The sequence below is a fragment of the Lactuca virosa genome, chromosome 1 (assembly GCF_052849685.1).
Source record: "Lactuca virosa cultivar CGN04683 chromosome 1, Lactuca_virosa_CGN04683_v6, whole genome shotgun sequence".
NCBI classification, from domain to species: domain Eukaryota; kingdom Viridiplantae; phylum Streptophyta; class Magnoliopsida; order Asterales; family Asteraceae; genus Lactuca; species Lactuca virosa.
In genome coordinates this window covers 282,500,891-282,518,551 of record NC_136426.1, presented here as the reverse complement: position 1 = coordinate 282,518,551, position 17,661 = coordinate 282,500,891, and the positions used below count along the sequence as shown (strand labels likewise).

Here is a 17,661-nt window from a genome sequence, read left to right as displayed (position 1 = left end):
TAAACCATTGACATCATCTCGGTCACCGGAGATGAGACGAAGATGTGATTCGATTGCAGAAGATGAGGCGGAGATGAAACTCGATCGTGACATGGCATTTAACTGAGTGAAGACATTTGACACCTCACTTTAGTTCATAAAGTCAATCAATATGCAAAGACAAGGTCAAGACCACAATAATCTTAATTCATCAATAAAAAGTAACACAAAATTCATCTAATTCAGATCAAAGTCTTGAATCAAAGGGTGATGATGTCTATTTGAACATCCTACGACTTTGCACAAAATGAAGCATACAACCAGGATCAATCTGTAAGCCTAAAGTACAACTCGTGAAAGAATGAAGGAAGGAAGAATGAACAACCTGATTAGCTAGAGAGACATAATCAAACTTCATAAATCATATTTGAATTCAAAAGGATGAAGTGAAAGGCGGAGGTGGAGGTCGTCAAACGACGGTGCGGTGATTTAGACTTTGATGTTTCCTATTGTGGTGTGCGAGAGGTACAGGACAGAGCAAGCTAAAGAGCCTGCAACAACCAAAAGTACCAAAAACTAGAAGTTAAATATCACCTGCCAAATGAACAAACTTGAATTACAACATTGAAGGATCAGATGAATTTATAGAAAAACAAATCAAATTGAATCAGGTGTAATTATCCATTAACAATCTCATAAGAACACAAAAACCATATGAAATTCTAGAAAAAAACAGCAACAACCTTCACAGAAGGATATCAGAAAATCATGTGATATCAGAAATTAAAAATCGAAAACGAGTTACCAGTTCATAATTGTTATTAGTTAATAAAATGAAAAAAGAAAGTAAATATGACCTTCTTCCTGAAATTAAACAACAGCATAGGAAAATCCGACAAAAAACTCTCAACTTCTAGAGCTTGAGTTTGCAATTGCTAACATCTAGATCTTGAATTTCATCGTTGAAAGATCATAATCGAGATTAATCTAGACATCTCCTTCTCCATCTTCATTGATGATCGAAAAACAAGCCGTTCAAGGAGCGATTATTAATTACAGATCTCGAAGGCGTTTGTGGTGTACGTTCTAGGAAAGGTGGCGGTGTTGTAGGTTTTGGAGGAGACGGTGGTGATGATGTCGTTTTTAGTGATTTTGGCGGATTCGATGGTCGTCGTGAAGGGTCTGGAGAGAAATCTTCCACTAGAAGCTATCATGGTGGGATGAGGTACTAGTTTGACGAGAAAGAGAGATAAGATCATTTAATTGGGGGTAAAATTTTATATCCCTAAAATACCCCTAATGTCATTTTGTTAAGGTACCCCCGTGTCTTTACCTTTCAATTTATTTACAAAAATACCACAAAACATCTTGGCCATCCTTTTTTTTGATCCAATGCTCCACGTTTAGTTCTCGGGTTCTCGGGAAACTATAAGTTCTCAAATGATCCTTCCTCTATATGTATATACTAGGTGAAAACCCGTGGAACCCACGGGTGTTAATGTTAAATATAATTTTAAATATAATTATGTAATAAATAATGTATCATTAAGTTAGAAAACTTATATATTATTTATAAATAACTTTTTTATTTGTAAATATTAAATTACACAATAAATGGTAAGTATTTAATAGCAACTGGAGTTTTTTAAAACCCTTACTTTTTACTGCTTCTTAATCGTTCATGGTGATTGCACGTTAGATTAATAAAAATTGTTGTTGTTTTCATATGTTTTTTTTTAAACTTTACCTTGATTTATTGCGTCATGTGTTTCTTTTTTAGGCTTACTGTCTATAACGTTGAAATCCATTCAATGTTGGTGTTTTACTTAGGATATGTTGTCTATTTTTAGTAAATTTGTAAACTTTAAGTATTTAATTACAAATATAAATTCATATACTTTATAAAAGTCATTACTTTATATAATGCAACATACATTTAAATAACGACAAAAATACCCAAAACAACTTCGAAATTGATCCGATACAAAACAAAAAAAAGATGTATGTAATGAAATTAACATAAAAAATGAGTAAAAGATGCTACAAAAAAGTTCTTTATAAATTGCGAAAAACTTCCTTATAAACAACATTATAAGTTTTATTTGTGAGTCTACCATCTTTATCTAAAATTAATATTTTCAATCCATCTCTGCTTTGAACTCTAGATAATGCAACATACAATTGCCCATGTGAAAAAACCGGATCTTTGAGAAACAAACCAACCTTCAATAACGATTGTCCTTGACTCTTATTAATAGACATTGCAAAACATACCGCCAAAGGAAACTGTCTTCTTGTGAATTTGAAGGGAATTTTTTTTCTGATGGAGTTAAAGACATTCTTGGAATAAAATTCCGATTTCCAATATTAGTTCCAGACATTATACATGCCTCAATAACACGTTTGCCCAATGATATCACCTGTAGTCTTGTGCCATTACATAACCCGTTTTTCTGATCAATATTTCTCAGTAACATTACTGGAACACCAATTTTTAAAACTAACTTATGATTTGGTAGACCGGATACTTTAAGACCATTTAATACATCAGGCGAGTATAAATTTGCATCAAACTGATCATGGACAAATTCGGACTGACATAGGCTATCTGAACTTAAATATTCAACCTCATCTCCTGGAAACTTGTTAAGCAACAGTCGTTTATTTCCTGAACAACTTCATTCTTTGGGGCAAGTATAGCTCTTTCTTGGAAATAATTTGTACTGTTATACTGCTCCAAAATTGAAGGATATACAAACTCAATTAATGAACCTATAGGATTATCTGGATCATTAATGAGAATATCATTTGGAATATCGATAATCGTTTCACCGTCGTTCGGACCACCGAATTTGCCTTCTCCTATATCCAATAACCAATTTGCAAAATCACTTATTTTTTCTATATCAGCTTCACCCCTTCCAACAGTTAGCCTCATGTTTTTTGTTAATCTATACACTTTGCAATGTTGCCATAAATATGAAGAACTCAAAGAGGCATTAACAATGTTCTGTCTCCTGCCACCAGGAACAACAACAGGTAGAATTTGTCTGAAATCTCCTCCAAAGACAATAACTTTGCCTCCAAAAGGAATATTTGAGATGCTAGAATTTCCACTCCTTAATACATCTTTCAAAGTTCGATCTAAAGCTTCAAATGCATGCTTATGGATCATAGGTGCTTCATCCCAAATTATCAAAGAGGTTTTTCTTATTAAGCTAGCCAACTCACCATGTGGATTTATTTTACAAAAAGAATCCTCTGTAAGTTCAAATGGAAGTATAAATCTAGAGTGTGCTATTCTACCACCGGGCAATAATAACGAAGCAATACCGCTTGAAGCAACAGTTAAAACAATATTACCGTGAGATCTAATTGCTGCAGATATTGTCTTCCAGAGAAAAGTTTTACCCGTTCCACCATAACCATAAACGAAGAAAACACCTCCGTTATTTTCTTTAACAGCACTCATGATGTTAAGGAAAATGTTATGTTGCTCATTTGTTAATGCAAGAAACATACGATCAAACTCATTCTTTAGAACAAGAATGTCGTAATCTTGCTCCTCAACGATAAGTCGATTGTTCGAAGAAGAAACTGATTCAACATCTGGGTATGGCATCTTTTTGAAATTTTTGAGAGTGGAGTTGTTTCGAAGTAAGATTTGTTCTATTTCAAACAAAGTTAAGTTCTTAACTTCATCTTCACTGAGTGATAAGTCTGCACCATAAATTTTAAATTAATTACAAAATCTAAAATACAATATTAAATAATATTTATAATACTTATTTAATGGGTGTTGATAAGAAAAATATATTATTTTAAATAGAAATGAAGAAAAAAATTTAAATACCTGCAGACTTGAACCTTTGTCGTTGGTTATATAGAATTCCATCCGCCAAATATTCCCATGTATCTTCCCAAACGATCTCTGGTTTAGACATACTATTACACATCAACAATGTGGCAAATAAGAAGCGTAGATAAAAACCAGATCCATAATTACTTGCTTCTTTAATTGCATCGATGTATTCCTTGTCATCATCTATTAGCCTGAGTGCATAACAAGCATCTCTAAAAGAAGAATATGTTTCACCATTTACCGTGCGAATTTTATCAAATGACGTCGGACCTTTAACTTTATTTAAAAGAATCCTTAAAAAATATGCTTCGCCAAGATTAGGTGAAACGGAATGAATTCTACCAATGGCTTTTCCTGTTTTCCTTCGCTTCCAAAACCTACCATTTAATACCCAAACAAACTTTGTTGGAAACTCAACATATGTAAGATCTCGTGCTTCACTATTAATTGCATTACACTCCATCCAAGATGTGAACTTTGAAGCAGCAACAGAAGGTTTGTCCAGAACCTCGTCGATATCATCGTCTTCGCCATATACAATCTGTTGTTGATTAGGAAGATGAAAAGGTAGTCTAACCACAGAAGGATACCTGCAATGAACATCATATTTAAAAATTCGCCATGATGCTTCACATCCAGATAAATATCTACAATCGTAATATTCAACTATTTCATCCACCACATCATTATTTTCACATTCATTGTTTGTTGGTACAACAGCAACTGTAGCTCTATCAGGACCCTTGTTTATGTATTTGAACAGATACTTTATAGAAGATCCTTGATTGCACCATTCAACATTAATATGTGCCTGATATCTTTTTAATAGATATTTGTTGTATGGAACAACATTTCTATTATCCAACTTCACACCCGATTTTTCTACAAAATGACCATCGTTTCTTCTCCTATATAACGGAAAACCATTTCCATCAACAGACGAATGATCACAGAATTGTTTTGGAAAGTTTTTTGAGCACTTTTTATCCACCATGCATGGACAATTGATATTTTCAGCCCCACATGGACCATGAATCATGAACTCATTGACAAGTGAATACAATTCTGGATCTTCAATTTTGTCTGGTATCTCGGCAGAAATTATCGGATCGATAAATTCAACAGTGGGTAACTTGTTGTCAGAATGCATAAATAAACATATATGACTATGCGGCAAACCTCTCTTTTGAAATTCAATGGTATAAACATCTACAAAATATTTGGCAAAAAACAAAATAAGATTAGACAATAAAAACATATAAAAAATATATTATAATAAGAGTAATGTTTTATCAATAATGAAAAAATATAATTTTAATTACATGCTTGAACTGTGCCGAAAATTTTATTCTCCCGTAAGTCTTTAATAAATGCATCAAGCTTGATCTTGAACAACCTACATAGTATATCAGGCCTGTCTTCTGGTTGAAGTGAAGTATCCTTAAGAAATCTTTTAATCTCTGGCCATTTTGGATTACACGTAAAGGTTATGAAAAAATCTGGATATCCAAACCATTTACATGACATGGCATCCAAATACTTCTGCAGCATATATTGTGCGCCACCAGTAAAGGATGAAGGTAATATGACACGTTGTCCGACATTGGAGATATTCGTTGTTCCTTAAGCTTTTTGTTTACATAAATTCTCATAAGACTCACATCTAAGAACATGTTTTTGCCTACGTATGTAATGCAATCTCTCCGTTTCCATCATAGTATAGGCATCTACCAGAAACTGTTGAAACAACCTTTTTGAATTAAGAATGAGGGAGAACAAATGATCTCTATCTTGAATTCTAAAAGCGAAATATTCTCTCATTGTACATTTCGCCCGCTTGCTGTTGGTTGTAAATGACACACCTCTATGAAGAATGTCAACACTGTAACCATCATCTCCATATGGAAATAGCAGTGGATATTGAAGAGGAAGGTATGAAGGATGCAATTCACTGATACGTTGTAGAAATCCAGTTTTTGTTTCAACAACAATATACCTCTTTTCAATTGATTCACAAATGTCACCGACAATTAAAGCGGCAACCTCTGAAGCAGTCGGTAGGTTATATGTTCTTCCATCTCGCTGCCTTCTCCTGATAAGTCGTAGTTTCATATCAACTTGAGGATTTTTCTGAAAAGTATCTCTTACCATCCTATAAGATCTAACCAACACATTATTTGAATCCAACATCACCTTTATATCTTCAATAATATCACTATCAATTGACGTTGATTGATCTTTTTCCCCACTAAAATAAATGAAATTATACATAATATTAGTAATACATATATATATATATATATATATATATATATATATATATATATATATATATATATATATGTGTGTGTGTGTGTGTGTGTGTATAATGAATAATTATGAATAAGAAGGATGAAAAAATACCCAAAGCATCTTTGTCTATTTGAAATTTCGTTCTAAGTATCATAAATGTATAACTGAGAGAATTTTGGTTCCGATCTTTTTGCTGGTAAAAGGCTTCCAATACTATGATAATTTTGACCACCCAGTCTGAAAATGTATGGAGCGTTTCCTCTATTGATTGAAGAATCAATTTTACCACCCATCGACGTAAAAGAAAACATTGAATTGTAACGTCTAATGTTTTTCATGAAGTGTTTGCTTTTAGAATCCATATTTCGAAACATTCTTTCATAACTTGGCGGTGCTTTCTTTAAATCTGGAAGTTGAACTTTGCCGTAACCACAACATAATGAATAATATGTGTTCCCTTTTTCTTTACCTCTAATGGATTCATTTCTCCATAACTTTGCATGACATGTTTGACATACAACATTTTGATCACCATGATCCAAATATTCTGTAAATTAAAAGGCGATGAAAAAAATATCAGTGAAATTTATAAGTATATACAACGTAGTATTTGAAATGTAAAAAAAATGAAAATGAATATTATTTTTTTATTACCATTTGAGATACCAACTATAAGGTTTTCATTTATGACTTGATGTATATTTTCTACATTTTCTGTCAAATCAATCAACGGGATAGGGGATAAATGTGTCGTCTTCCTTTTTAATTTATGACATCCTGGATTCAACTTGATTGAAGATGAAGAAGCAGTTATTGTAGATGCATTTTTCGATGTCATATCATTTGAAAGTACATAGTACTGTCTTTTGTCTGGTAAGTTGGAACTGACATATTTATCGAAACCGATGTTATCTGAACAAAATAAATAAAATAAGTATATATATATATATACTTATATCCGGATTATAAAGAAAATTAATAATAGTATATTTTAAAAACAATAAATTATTACCATTTGTAATGTTAGATAACGGATTTCTAACATTTGTAATGTTAGATAACGGAGTTCTAACATTTGTAAAGGAATGAGAGTATTGTACGGTTGTATTTTGGATTCCGGGTGAATTAAATGAATTGACATTTTGACTTTGACCAATAATGTTGGTTGATTGATCTGCAAATAACAAAAATTTATGAAAACTAAAGACATATGTATAAAACATAGTAATAACCTGCAATCATATAATATTACAAGATAATTAAAAAAAATATGAGAAATCATTTATTGTATATAAATGTAAAATAAGCGTAAAACATGGAATAAAAAAATAATAGGATTATAATTAATTATATTTTTTAAGAGATGCGGTATTGATGTACTTGGAACGTTGGATGTTGTATTCATTTTCTTCGATCTTTTATTTTGCAAATATATTTTTCTTTGTCTTCTTTTCTCTCTCGCTTGCAAGTGGCACATGTTATTGTTGTTTTCTACATAACAAATAATATGACAGGATATGAAATGTATAATTATGTAGATAATATGTTTATATAATAATATTGAATAAATAAACGTACCTTTGTAAGCATCGGTTACCAATTTCGAAGAATATTGACTTGCAGTGGACGAAGAATTTGACAATTTATCTATTTTTTATGTTAATAAATATGTATGTTATTAAAATAAATACTATGTGAATTAAAAAATAATAAATAACAATAATACAATTTGTATATGAAAAAACTTACCTTTGTAAATCGAAGTTTTAACAGTTGTAGTTGTTGAGGCTAGATTTGTTGATGTAGTATCCAAATTAATATTTTTTGTATTATCTAAATAGAAACTATTTAGTTTTATAGACTTTTTAGAAGAAAGTGAATGCATTGTATGTCTGCAACATTAATAGTTAAGATAAAATAAATAAAATTAGTTATAAATTAATATGCTTAACAAATAAGATTTAAGTAGTTCATACAATAATTATCTAGCGAAGAAATAGGTATAAAGTCAATTTTTTGTCATTTTTAAGTATTCTTGTTAAGTAGTAGGAAAAACAATACAATTTAATTGTGTCACTTTTTTGAAATGGTTTATTAAAATGTACATATAAACTATAAATTAGTTTATTAATGTATTATTTATTTATATAAAATAAGTCAGCTGAATAGGTTGTATTTAAAAACTATAGAGTTGAATAGTAACAGAAGGGCAATTTTGATTTTTCAGTTAGACATTTAAAGATTGCATAGGGTCTAAGCTAATGTCAGGTTGCAATTTTATACTTATTTCTTTATTTCTTTATTTATTTATTAGTATTAGGATATGGGATTATTTAAGGCCTTATAAAGACGTATGTTGTGATTCAACTACAAAAAATTATAATTACAAAACATTGGAAAATGTAGCTCAATTTTCAAGTACACAGTATATTATGTTTTGGATTCGGATTCCAATAATGTATTGCTGTTTTGAAACTTGCTTTATTTTTTGCTCAAATTGTATTGTTATGGCTGATATGTATTAGTGGACTTGGTTTATATAATATATTCGCATGGAACCCACAAGTCTGCAAAGCTCTTTCACCTTATTACATGTATAAGTTTTTAAAGAAGACAAAGACACGTGACTGGATGTCACTGGGAGGCATTGTACTCTGCATTACAGTTAAAATAAAAGTTCATATTCGAACCTAGTAACAACTAACAACTAACAACTACCACTTTAAAAGGTTCATAACAATGTTGATGATTAATTAATTAATTACTTGGTTCAAGAAATGGCAATACTGTCCTCACCAACTCTCTCTGACAACGTCTTCTTCATCACTCCGTCTCTCTATCTTTCTCTCTCTGTGTGTGTTGCTACCAAAAAACCTAAAACCCACTTCGTCACCGGCTAACCGTCAGTGACTCTCCTCGATTCCCCCACAATCGATTGGGTTCATCAACGCATCAAAGAGAATGAGAAGATTTCATCGACGATGACCGCTGCTCGTGCGACATAGTCTCCGTCAGTTCAGAAAAGAAAATCAATCCTCACCCTGAGTCTCCTTTTTCCACTGCCGACCTTAATTCGTCCCGTATGGAAATTACCACTCATAATCCTCATTTCCAACTTAGGGCTTCTTCAAGTTCCATTTGTTCTTTCCCCAATCTCACACAATTCTTCTTTCGGATGATCTCAGGGGGTAAAACCCTAGTTCTAGATGGAAACCCTGAAGATAACATTGTCTCATTGTGGAGTCAGAAACAACTACGGGTTGCATTTAGTTTCCGACATCTGAAGGTTGCGTAAAGGCAAAAGAGGAGTTTGCATATAGTCTGTCAAATTCTGGATTATTAGGTTTGTTAATCTAACTTTAACCCCCAAAAGGCCCTTTTCGTTCCTTGCCCAAATGATCGAATAAGATTCTTCAACTAATCCAGGTTATATAACTTATAACCCTATGTAGGTTCATGTTTTCCATCTAAATCTTTTACAACAGAGGTATTAAGTTAATTGTTTCATGTTTGAAGCATCTAAGGTGTATTTGATCGAGCAATTTTCTTACAGTTAGCAGGAATCAATGTCTGTTGACATCTAATTGATATTTTGAATAATTTATGGTTTGTCACATCTATTTAACAACAGGTAAAAAATTACTATTGAGGATTTGTAGATAATGTTAGAGATGAAGAGATTAAAAAACGTTGTAATGAAATTTCAACATACATACAGATACCATTGTAATGTAATTTCAAAACACTAACCTGATGTGAATATGAAAATCTTGCAGGAATTAAGAGACTTTTAAATCAAAAGCAGTTTACGTGTTCTTCAGAATGTGGAATAGAACTTGTATGGAGCATCTTGATGTAAATTTCCCGAAAGAACAGTCTTAGAAGCAATTGAAAGACAAAGAAGACGAATGAGGAATTTAAAAATTATATCTTCACGTTCTGAGGTATATTTATAGATATAAAATAATTCTTTTAATATTTTTCAAAATATAATCCCAGATTTTATGGAATTATTGTTGTTGATATTCTATTGGATAATATTCAGTTACCGATTTTATTGGATTTACTACATTAGAAATCAATTTAATTTTAATATATGATTTGCATTTAATAAGAATTACATAAAATTAGGAAAATATCAGTTACATGGACGAAATTTATAGAGTATCATATATTGATATCTTTGACTTAGAAATCAAGATATGAATATTCCTGATTTATTAATTTTTTTAATACAGAGATTGATTTTAAAATGGAAAACATATGACGTCCGTGATTCAAAAACAACCTGTGACTTTAATGGAGGTAAGTGCATCCTTTTGGCAGACATGTCATCTTTAGTACTTAATTAAAATTTATATTTAATAAATAAACTAAAAATATATTTTATTGTCCAGGTGTTTGGGCGTTGAAGGAGCAGGTGTTTGCGATTGCTTCTCACATGTTGGAGAACATAAGTATGCAGGGAACTTGATAATAAATATTTCAGTTGAAGATGGAAAAGTGTCTGTATATTGGTAAGACAATCCATAACCATTTATTTATTCTTATTTTTCTATTTGAACCAGAGTCTATAACATTTACTTGCCAAAAAATGTATTAAGTCATTTTTCTTATGAATACTTTCTTGTGTTTTTGTTGTATAAGGTATGCTTATGTTACCCGAGATGATGTGGCTGAACTGCTTGAACAACATATGAAGAATGGTGAGATAATTGAAAAGATTTGAAGGTACCCTTTTCCCCTCTTATGTATTTAGCTTTAGTTGGTTATATATCGCAAGTTTTTTAGGGAAATTAATATTGTTAGAAGTTTGTGCATAATGTTATAATAAATATATGATCCTATGACCTAAATGAATCATTTGATTAATCCTTAAAAACCATTCATCATCAGATATTGATTTCTACTTGTTTATGTTATTAGAAATTAGAAATGATTTGATAGAAAGCATTTAAACATCCATAATCATAGCTGAAGCTATAAACACCTTAACATTTAGAAACACATAATAATGGAATATACTTTTTGGCTACTATTATGCCAAATATTAGATATTTATTTACAACAGAAAATACAAAAAAATCTCTCATGGAATTCATGATTTTTATGCTTTTCCTGCTACGTTTCTTCTCTGTACAATAATACTGTGGGTGGTTTATGTGATAACGAATGACTGAAAAAATGAATGGTGTACCTAAAAAAAATGATGTACTAAGTAATTAAATATAACATCTAGATAAAAATAATGTTAACATTAAAACCAGTATATTAATTTAAATCAACCAAAATGAAAAAAATTAAAACGAACCATAGTCTTAAAATTTGTTCACTAAGTACCTAAATTTCCAATAACCATTGTACCAAATCACCAAACATTATTTAAAACTTAACCAACACGAACCAAATTTATTTGTTTGTTAAACCAAAAAAAAATCACTTTTCCACTTTTGGAACTAAAAGTGGATTTCCATCTCCCATTGATTTTCTTTTAGATTTTGTTGAACTGAAATCAACTCCACTATCAACATCATAAATGTCATGGAGGTTGCGCTTCAAATCAAATGATATTTTCATTGGACTTGTTGCGGATGATTTATCAACTGTTGAGGGAGTAAAACTCTCATCCGTTTGTGATATGACATCCTGAATTAAAAAAACATAAGTTGACAATTGGAATCATTAAATATAAATAAATCTTAAACTTAATGTTGTAATATAAAATACCTTTTCAACAGTATGAACAACTTCATCTGATTGCAGTGGTACTTCATTTAAGGAGACTGATTGAACACTCTACAAAATAAAATGGAAATATGTAAAATGTTATGTATGTAAATAAAAAACAAATATAAATGTTGAACATTTAAACATTATGTACCATAAGTTCTAGTTTACTTTCCAAGTCCGAAATAATGGAGACATCTTCTGTAAGTTTGACAACGGTGTAGATATTGTTATAGTTGATGACATTGTAGGATGTAATATCTACAAGAAAGGCAAATTTCCGGTTTTTCAAAACGTTCATTTGATTTGGAAATAGGTGCAAACTGTCGCCAGCCTGTAAGAAGATTGTTTAATATATTAAAACAAATAAAATTTTATTCGATAGAAAAATATGAATAGAATATTATACCGCTTCATGTATTTTTTTCAACTCGAATGCACTTATATCCAACAGCCTTTTTGCTTCTCTATCAAAAAGAGTTAATCCAATGGTGCCAGTATGATCTTGTACATTCATTGGAATTATATACCTAAAAAAATTAGATTAATAGTAATTTTGATGAAAAATTGAAATGATTAATTAATATAAATAGATATGTGTATACTTTATAACAGTATGAAAATTCGAATTGTTGCAAGCTGCGTTTTTACACTTAATAACAACACTATCTTCCATCTTGCCGGGGGCGGTATAGGAAAGATTGGTTTTGGGCACATTGTTTACCCTGCTTCCACATTTGTAACACGCTTCGTAATACCAAGGTAGATTTTGTCTTATATTCACAATGGAACCAACTAATAGATATTTCATTTCCTATATAAAAAAAATGTAAAATTAAAAAAAAAATTAAATAAAATTAAAAGATATAAAATCAATAAAATATACCGTTAGTGGTTCTGTGATTTCACAAACAGTTTTTAAAGGGAAATTCCCTTTGAAATCATCTATATAGGAAGAAGAGTAGCTTGGAAGTGTAGTTATGCTTTTTTCCAACATACCACCATTTTTATCTGCTTTCAACCTGTAATGTTTAAAATTATATTAGTAAATATAAGAAATTGTATTCATTTAAATAATAATAATAAGATAAATATGTTTAAATAAAAATAAAAAAAACTAACTCTTTCTTAAAGTCATTAATTTCCACAATGTCAGAATTAATGAACATCTTCTTTACATCGAAATGACTTTGAGCTTGACCAATTCCTGTAAAAACAGATAAGTCAATAAAAGAAAATTCGAAAACAGATTAGGTCACATCTCTACAAACCATTCCAAACGTTAAGTTTGACAAACTGCATCATTATAACAACACAAGTAACCGTGCTGTTACTTTTCAGGTACTGTGACATTTGGTGTGCCTGACTTCCAAATATAGTGACATTAAGGTGTACAGACCTAAATATAAAATTAATTTAATTAGTATGAAAAAATATGATTAAAAATAAAAAATAAATGAAATAAATATCATCTCACTGTAAGTTGGTAATAGTCATCTTTATGTAATGTCTTGATGGGTTAGGATTGGTTGTCTCAAGAGGCCTAAATGAGACAATTTTCCCAATAACATCTACATAATTTTTATAAAAAATAGTACATAAGATTAAGTTAAATACTAACATACTAAAAATTATAATAAATTACACAAGTTATAAAAGTGAATGGAATAAAATTAAACAACTAACCAAAGAATGAGTCTCTTGGGCATTTCTGTTCGATGATAGAGTTAAAATCAGCAAACACAAAACCATTAACTGGACCCGAAAAATCATCACATTTTTTAACAATACTTTTACAATCCAAAGTTAAGGTCTGTTTCTGACCGGTAACACTAAAACCATTTTTAACAGCCGCCATGTTTGGTTTTAAAATGATATAACTTTCACCTTCCTTTATAAGGTCACGAAATCTGGAAAAATTTTGGCTGAAAACACGAGATTTGTATTTTGTACCCTGATAAAACAAATAAAAAAAAATTATTCATTGAAACATATGAAATATTTAGTGGTTTTAAAAAAAGTTAACCAACCTCCTCGTCCATGATGATCATTTCAATCGATAAAACCTGGTTATTTTTTATAAAATTCCAAATCTTTAACACCCGTACTTTGAGATGTGAATCATCAGCGATATGTTCAATGTCTTTTAGGTATATTTTACTGCCGATATCCATTTCCTGCAAACAATTCATAGCATATTTAAATTAATATCAATTTTGTATGACCATGGGCAAAACGGTCATTTTTGTTATTTATGAGGTGATACATATACAGTTAAGGAGTTAAGCAGTCAAGAAAATAAACAATTAAGCAATCACAGTGAACAAAGCATACATATTTAAATTAATATCAATTTTGTATGACCATGGGCAAAATGGTCATTGTTGTTATTTATGAGGTGATACATATATAGTTAAGGAGTTAATCAGTTAAGCAGTCAAGAAAATAAACAATTAAGCAGTCACAGTGAACAAGCATACATATTTAAATTAATATCAATTTTGTATGACCATGGGCAAAACGGTCATTTTTGTTATTTATGAGTTGATACATATACAGTTAAGGAGTTACGCAGTTAAGCAGTCACAGTGAACAACCCTTATGCTATATCTGTTTGCTAGTCAAAACATAAACATACCGAAATGTTTCCATTAAACAATACTTGTATCCCTTATAATTTTTAGTTTTGGGATACTGATCATAGTAGATAGAAAAATGTCTGAAAGGTTTTGAAAAGGAAGGGTGTATGTCGCATAATGTTTCCATTAAACAATACTTGTATCCTTTATAATTTTTAGTTTTGGGATACTGATCATTCTTGAAAGTGTGATACTAACAGACCATATTTTGTTTTTTTTTTGGTGTTGTCTGTTGAAATAAGAATTTATTTAATTAAATAATATACAAATCAATAAAAGGTTACAAACAGGACACACACACAAAAAAAAAGAAAAAAAAAGAGATCAGTTCCAACACATCATGTGACGTGATTCTTAAAAAGGGTACAAAACAAACGGATAGATAACAGTGAAACATATAAGCTGCTCAGTTGCAACATTACAGTAACAGTGAGTATAGGGTGAATAACAATAAGAGATACACAATGTAAAAGATACACAAACGGTTTGATAACAGTGACAAATAGATTGAGATAGAAAAAGATAGAAGCCGATATTCATTTAAAACATAATGAATAATAATAACAAAAAATATTAATAGCATACCTTAAAGCAACACTGTGAATAATGATAATAATGAAGCAGATACATAGATCATATACACACAAGGTAACAGATACACAAACGGATTGATAACAGTGACAAATAGATTGAGATAGAAGAAGATAGAAGGCGACTTCAAGAAAAACACAATGAATAATAATAACAGCACATCAATTTTAATAGCATACCTTAAAGCAATAACAGAAGGCGACTTGAAGATATTCACGAAATTTTTCTTGTTCTCTGAATTTTGGAATCGATGTGAATGAAAATAACCATGACCATGTATTTAAGATAAATCGATTAGGTAAATTACGAGTTTTTAGGAATTGATAAGCATCATATATTTGAAAGATACGTTTATCTTTTGAAATTAACTAATGATTATTTACTTTCCATTTTTTTTAATGTTGCAGAAAGAATTCAAATTGACGTCCAGAATTTTAGGAATGGATTGGTTACTTGAAGGGCAATATCGGAAATTAACATTATCAGAAAGAGTGGGAAAAATCGATTGGGGGGTGGCTATTTGACTGCCACGTGTACAATTTCTACCTATTTATTAGAATAGGGGATATATATATATATATATATATATATATATATATATATATATATATATATATATATATATATATATATATATACTAGGTTAAAACCCGTGGAACCCATGGGTGTTAATTTTAAATAGAATTAAAAAATTCATTATGTCATAAAACAATATATCATTAAATTAGAAAACTTATGATCTGCAAAAATATATTGATTAGTTAAAATTAAGATACACATTGTAAAATAACATAGAAACTATAAAAATCGTAATTATTAATCATAAATTTGTAAAAAGTTATTTTTATCCAACATTGATATTTTGTTTGTAAGTCAATAATTGTTATTTTAATTAATATATAAAATTGTTTCTGTATCATAATATATTTGAAAACAAGTTCTAAAAACTATAATAATGATAAAATACAAATGACTTATACAATTACCATTCCACATCATGTTCAAAACTTGTATAGTAGATGAACTCTTGACGTTTGATATGTTTGACAATTTTTTGGAATTTCTATTATGAAAATATATTTTTATCAATTTTTCTGTTATCTAACACCAATATAATCCATGTTTTATACGAATGAGTAAACCAATATATATTTTGTGTAAATTAATATGAAGTTTTGTAGAGGTTTAAGAGCATATATACCTGCAGAAGACAAAATTGTTTAAGAAGTATGTATGATCCAAACATACAATATAGAATATATAACCATTTTAAAAGCATGACCCGTGGTTATGGCCTTGACACCTATTATGTAGAAATAAACAGGAAAATGATGATTAATAGAATAAAAAGAAATAGAAAAAGGATTTTACATTGCATGTTAAAACTAATAAAGGACAATTTCACTTTCTCCAATCATCTTATCAATTGAAGAAAGAACTAAAGGGAAATTAACCTAAATGAAAATCACACCTATCATTTGCTCTTTTGTTTTACACCATAAAAAATATATGCATGTCATTTTATTATCGAAACATCTAACACAAAAAGTCTATTTTTTTCATAGTATTTATTTTTTTGGGGATTACATATAAAAATCACATTGTGTCTAAGAAGTAACCTAACCCAACCATCTGTGAATGAAATCCAGCTAACTTGAGACGCCCTCTTCTCCTAAAATCCAAAAAGAAATACACCAACTGTTGGTAGAAAAATGGGCTTTCTTGAAGCAACATGCAACATACCTGCAGATTGACTTTCCGCCTGTCACAACTAGAAATTCTGATGCTTTGTAAAACCCTTAACAAAGATAACATTGTAGTTAAAACTTGAAAACATGTATGGTGCTTATTCAATGACCATAAAATTCCATCAAATACTCTATACAGACATTCAAATAGTCAACAAAAGGTTGAAAACCCTAAAAAAATCCCGGTTCAAGTCCATTTTGGACTAGGATTTTCTTACTGGGCCTAATGGACCAATAAGCTTCCAATTTGACTATTTTGGGCTTAGAACTCTTATATGGGCTCTAATTGGACCCATTAGCATGAAACTTAACATTTTGGGCCTCATAAGCCTAAAATGGACTAGTTTATCTTTAATGGGCCTTATTGGGCCATAACAAATCTAAAAGGCCCAATGGGCCAAAAATCATCAAAATGGGCCCATAATATGGACTCAAGAACAAAAAGGCCCAAACCATTCTTTTCCCTTACCCTCTCTCGGCCCAAGTAGAAAGAAAAAAAAAAGAAAAAAAGAAAAAGGGGAGAAATTAAGGGATTAAGGAGGGTTAGCCACCTCCTTATTACTCATTGGATTTCCATGCAAAACTCACATATCTCCATGCATCCATCCTATCACCTCTCTCTCTTCTCACACACACACAAACACACTTATTTCACTTCTAAATCTTCTCAAGAACTCACAACAACTTCTTCACTTCTCCTTCAAAAATTTTGAGAGTTAGGGCTCTTCAAGGAGGTTATTCCATAATAATCATCATCATTGGTAAGTTATTGTTTAGATCCATAACCTAGTCTCTTTATTTCATCAAAACTTCTTCCTAACTC

At 30.3% G+C, this 17,661-nt stretch overlaps 1 protein-coding gene across 1 annotated transcript; it reads right to left on the bottom strand.

The window, feature by feature from the left end:
* Positions 1 to 2,593: 2,593 nt before the first annotated feature.
* Positions 2,594 to 8,018, bottom strand: LOC145130143 (uncharacterized). Its single transcript, XM_079064988.1, has 9 exons — positions 7,883 to 8,018; positions 7,712 to 7,780; positions 7,146 to 7,307; positions 6,788 to 7,045; positions 6,299 to 6,680; positions 5,503 to 6,089; positions 5,164 to 5,340; positions 3,833 to 5,050; positions 2,594 to 3,699 (listed from the first exon to the last, which is right to left on the bottom strand). Exons 1-9 carry the CDS (start codon positions 8,016 to 8,018, stop codon positions 2,594 to 2,596), a joined length of 4,095 nt encoding a protein of 1,364 aa, XP_078921114.1.
* Between the last annotated feature and the right edge of the window lie 9,643 nt (positions 8,019 to 17,661).

Coding starts and splice junctions, on each gene's coding strand:
- LOC145130143 (XM_079064988.1), bottom strand. CDS start 8,018: ATGCATTCACTTTCTTCTAAAAAGTCTATAAAACTAAATAGTTTCTAT. Junction 7,046..7,145: donor GTTATCTAACATTACAAATG/GTAATAATTTAT, acceptor TATTTTGTTCAG/ATAACATCGGTTTCGATAAA. Junction 6,090..6,298: donor TCGGAACCAAAATTCTCTCA/GTTATACATTTA, acceptor CATTTATTTTAG/TGGGGAAAAAGATCAATCAA.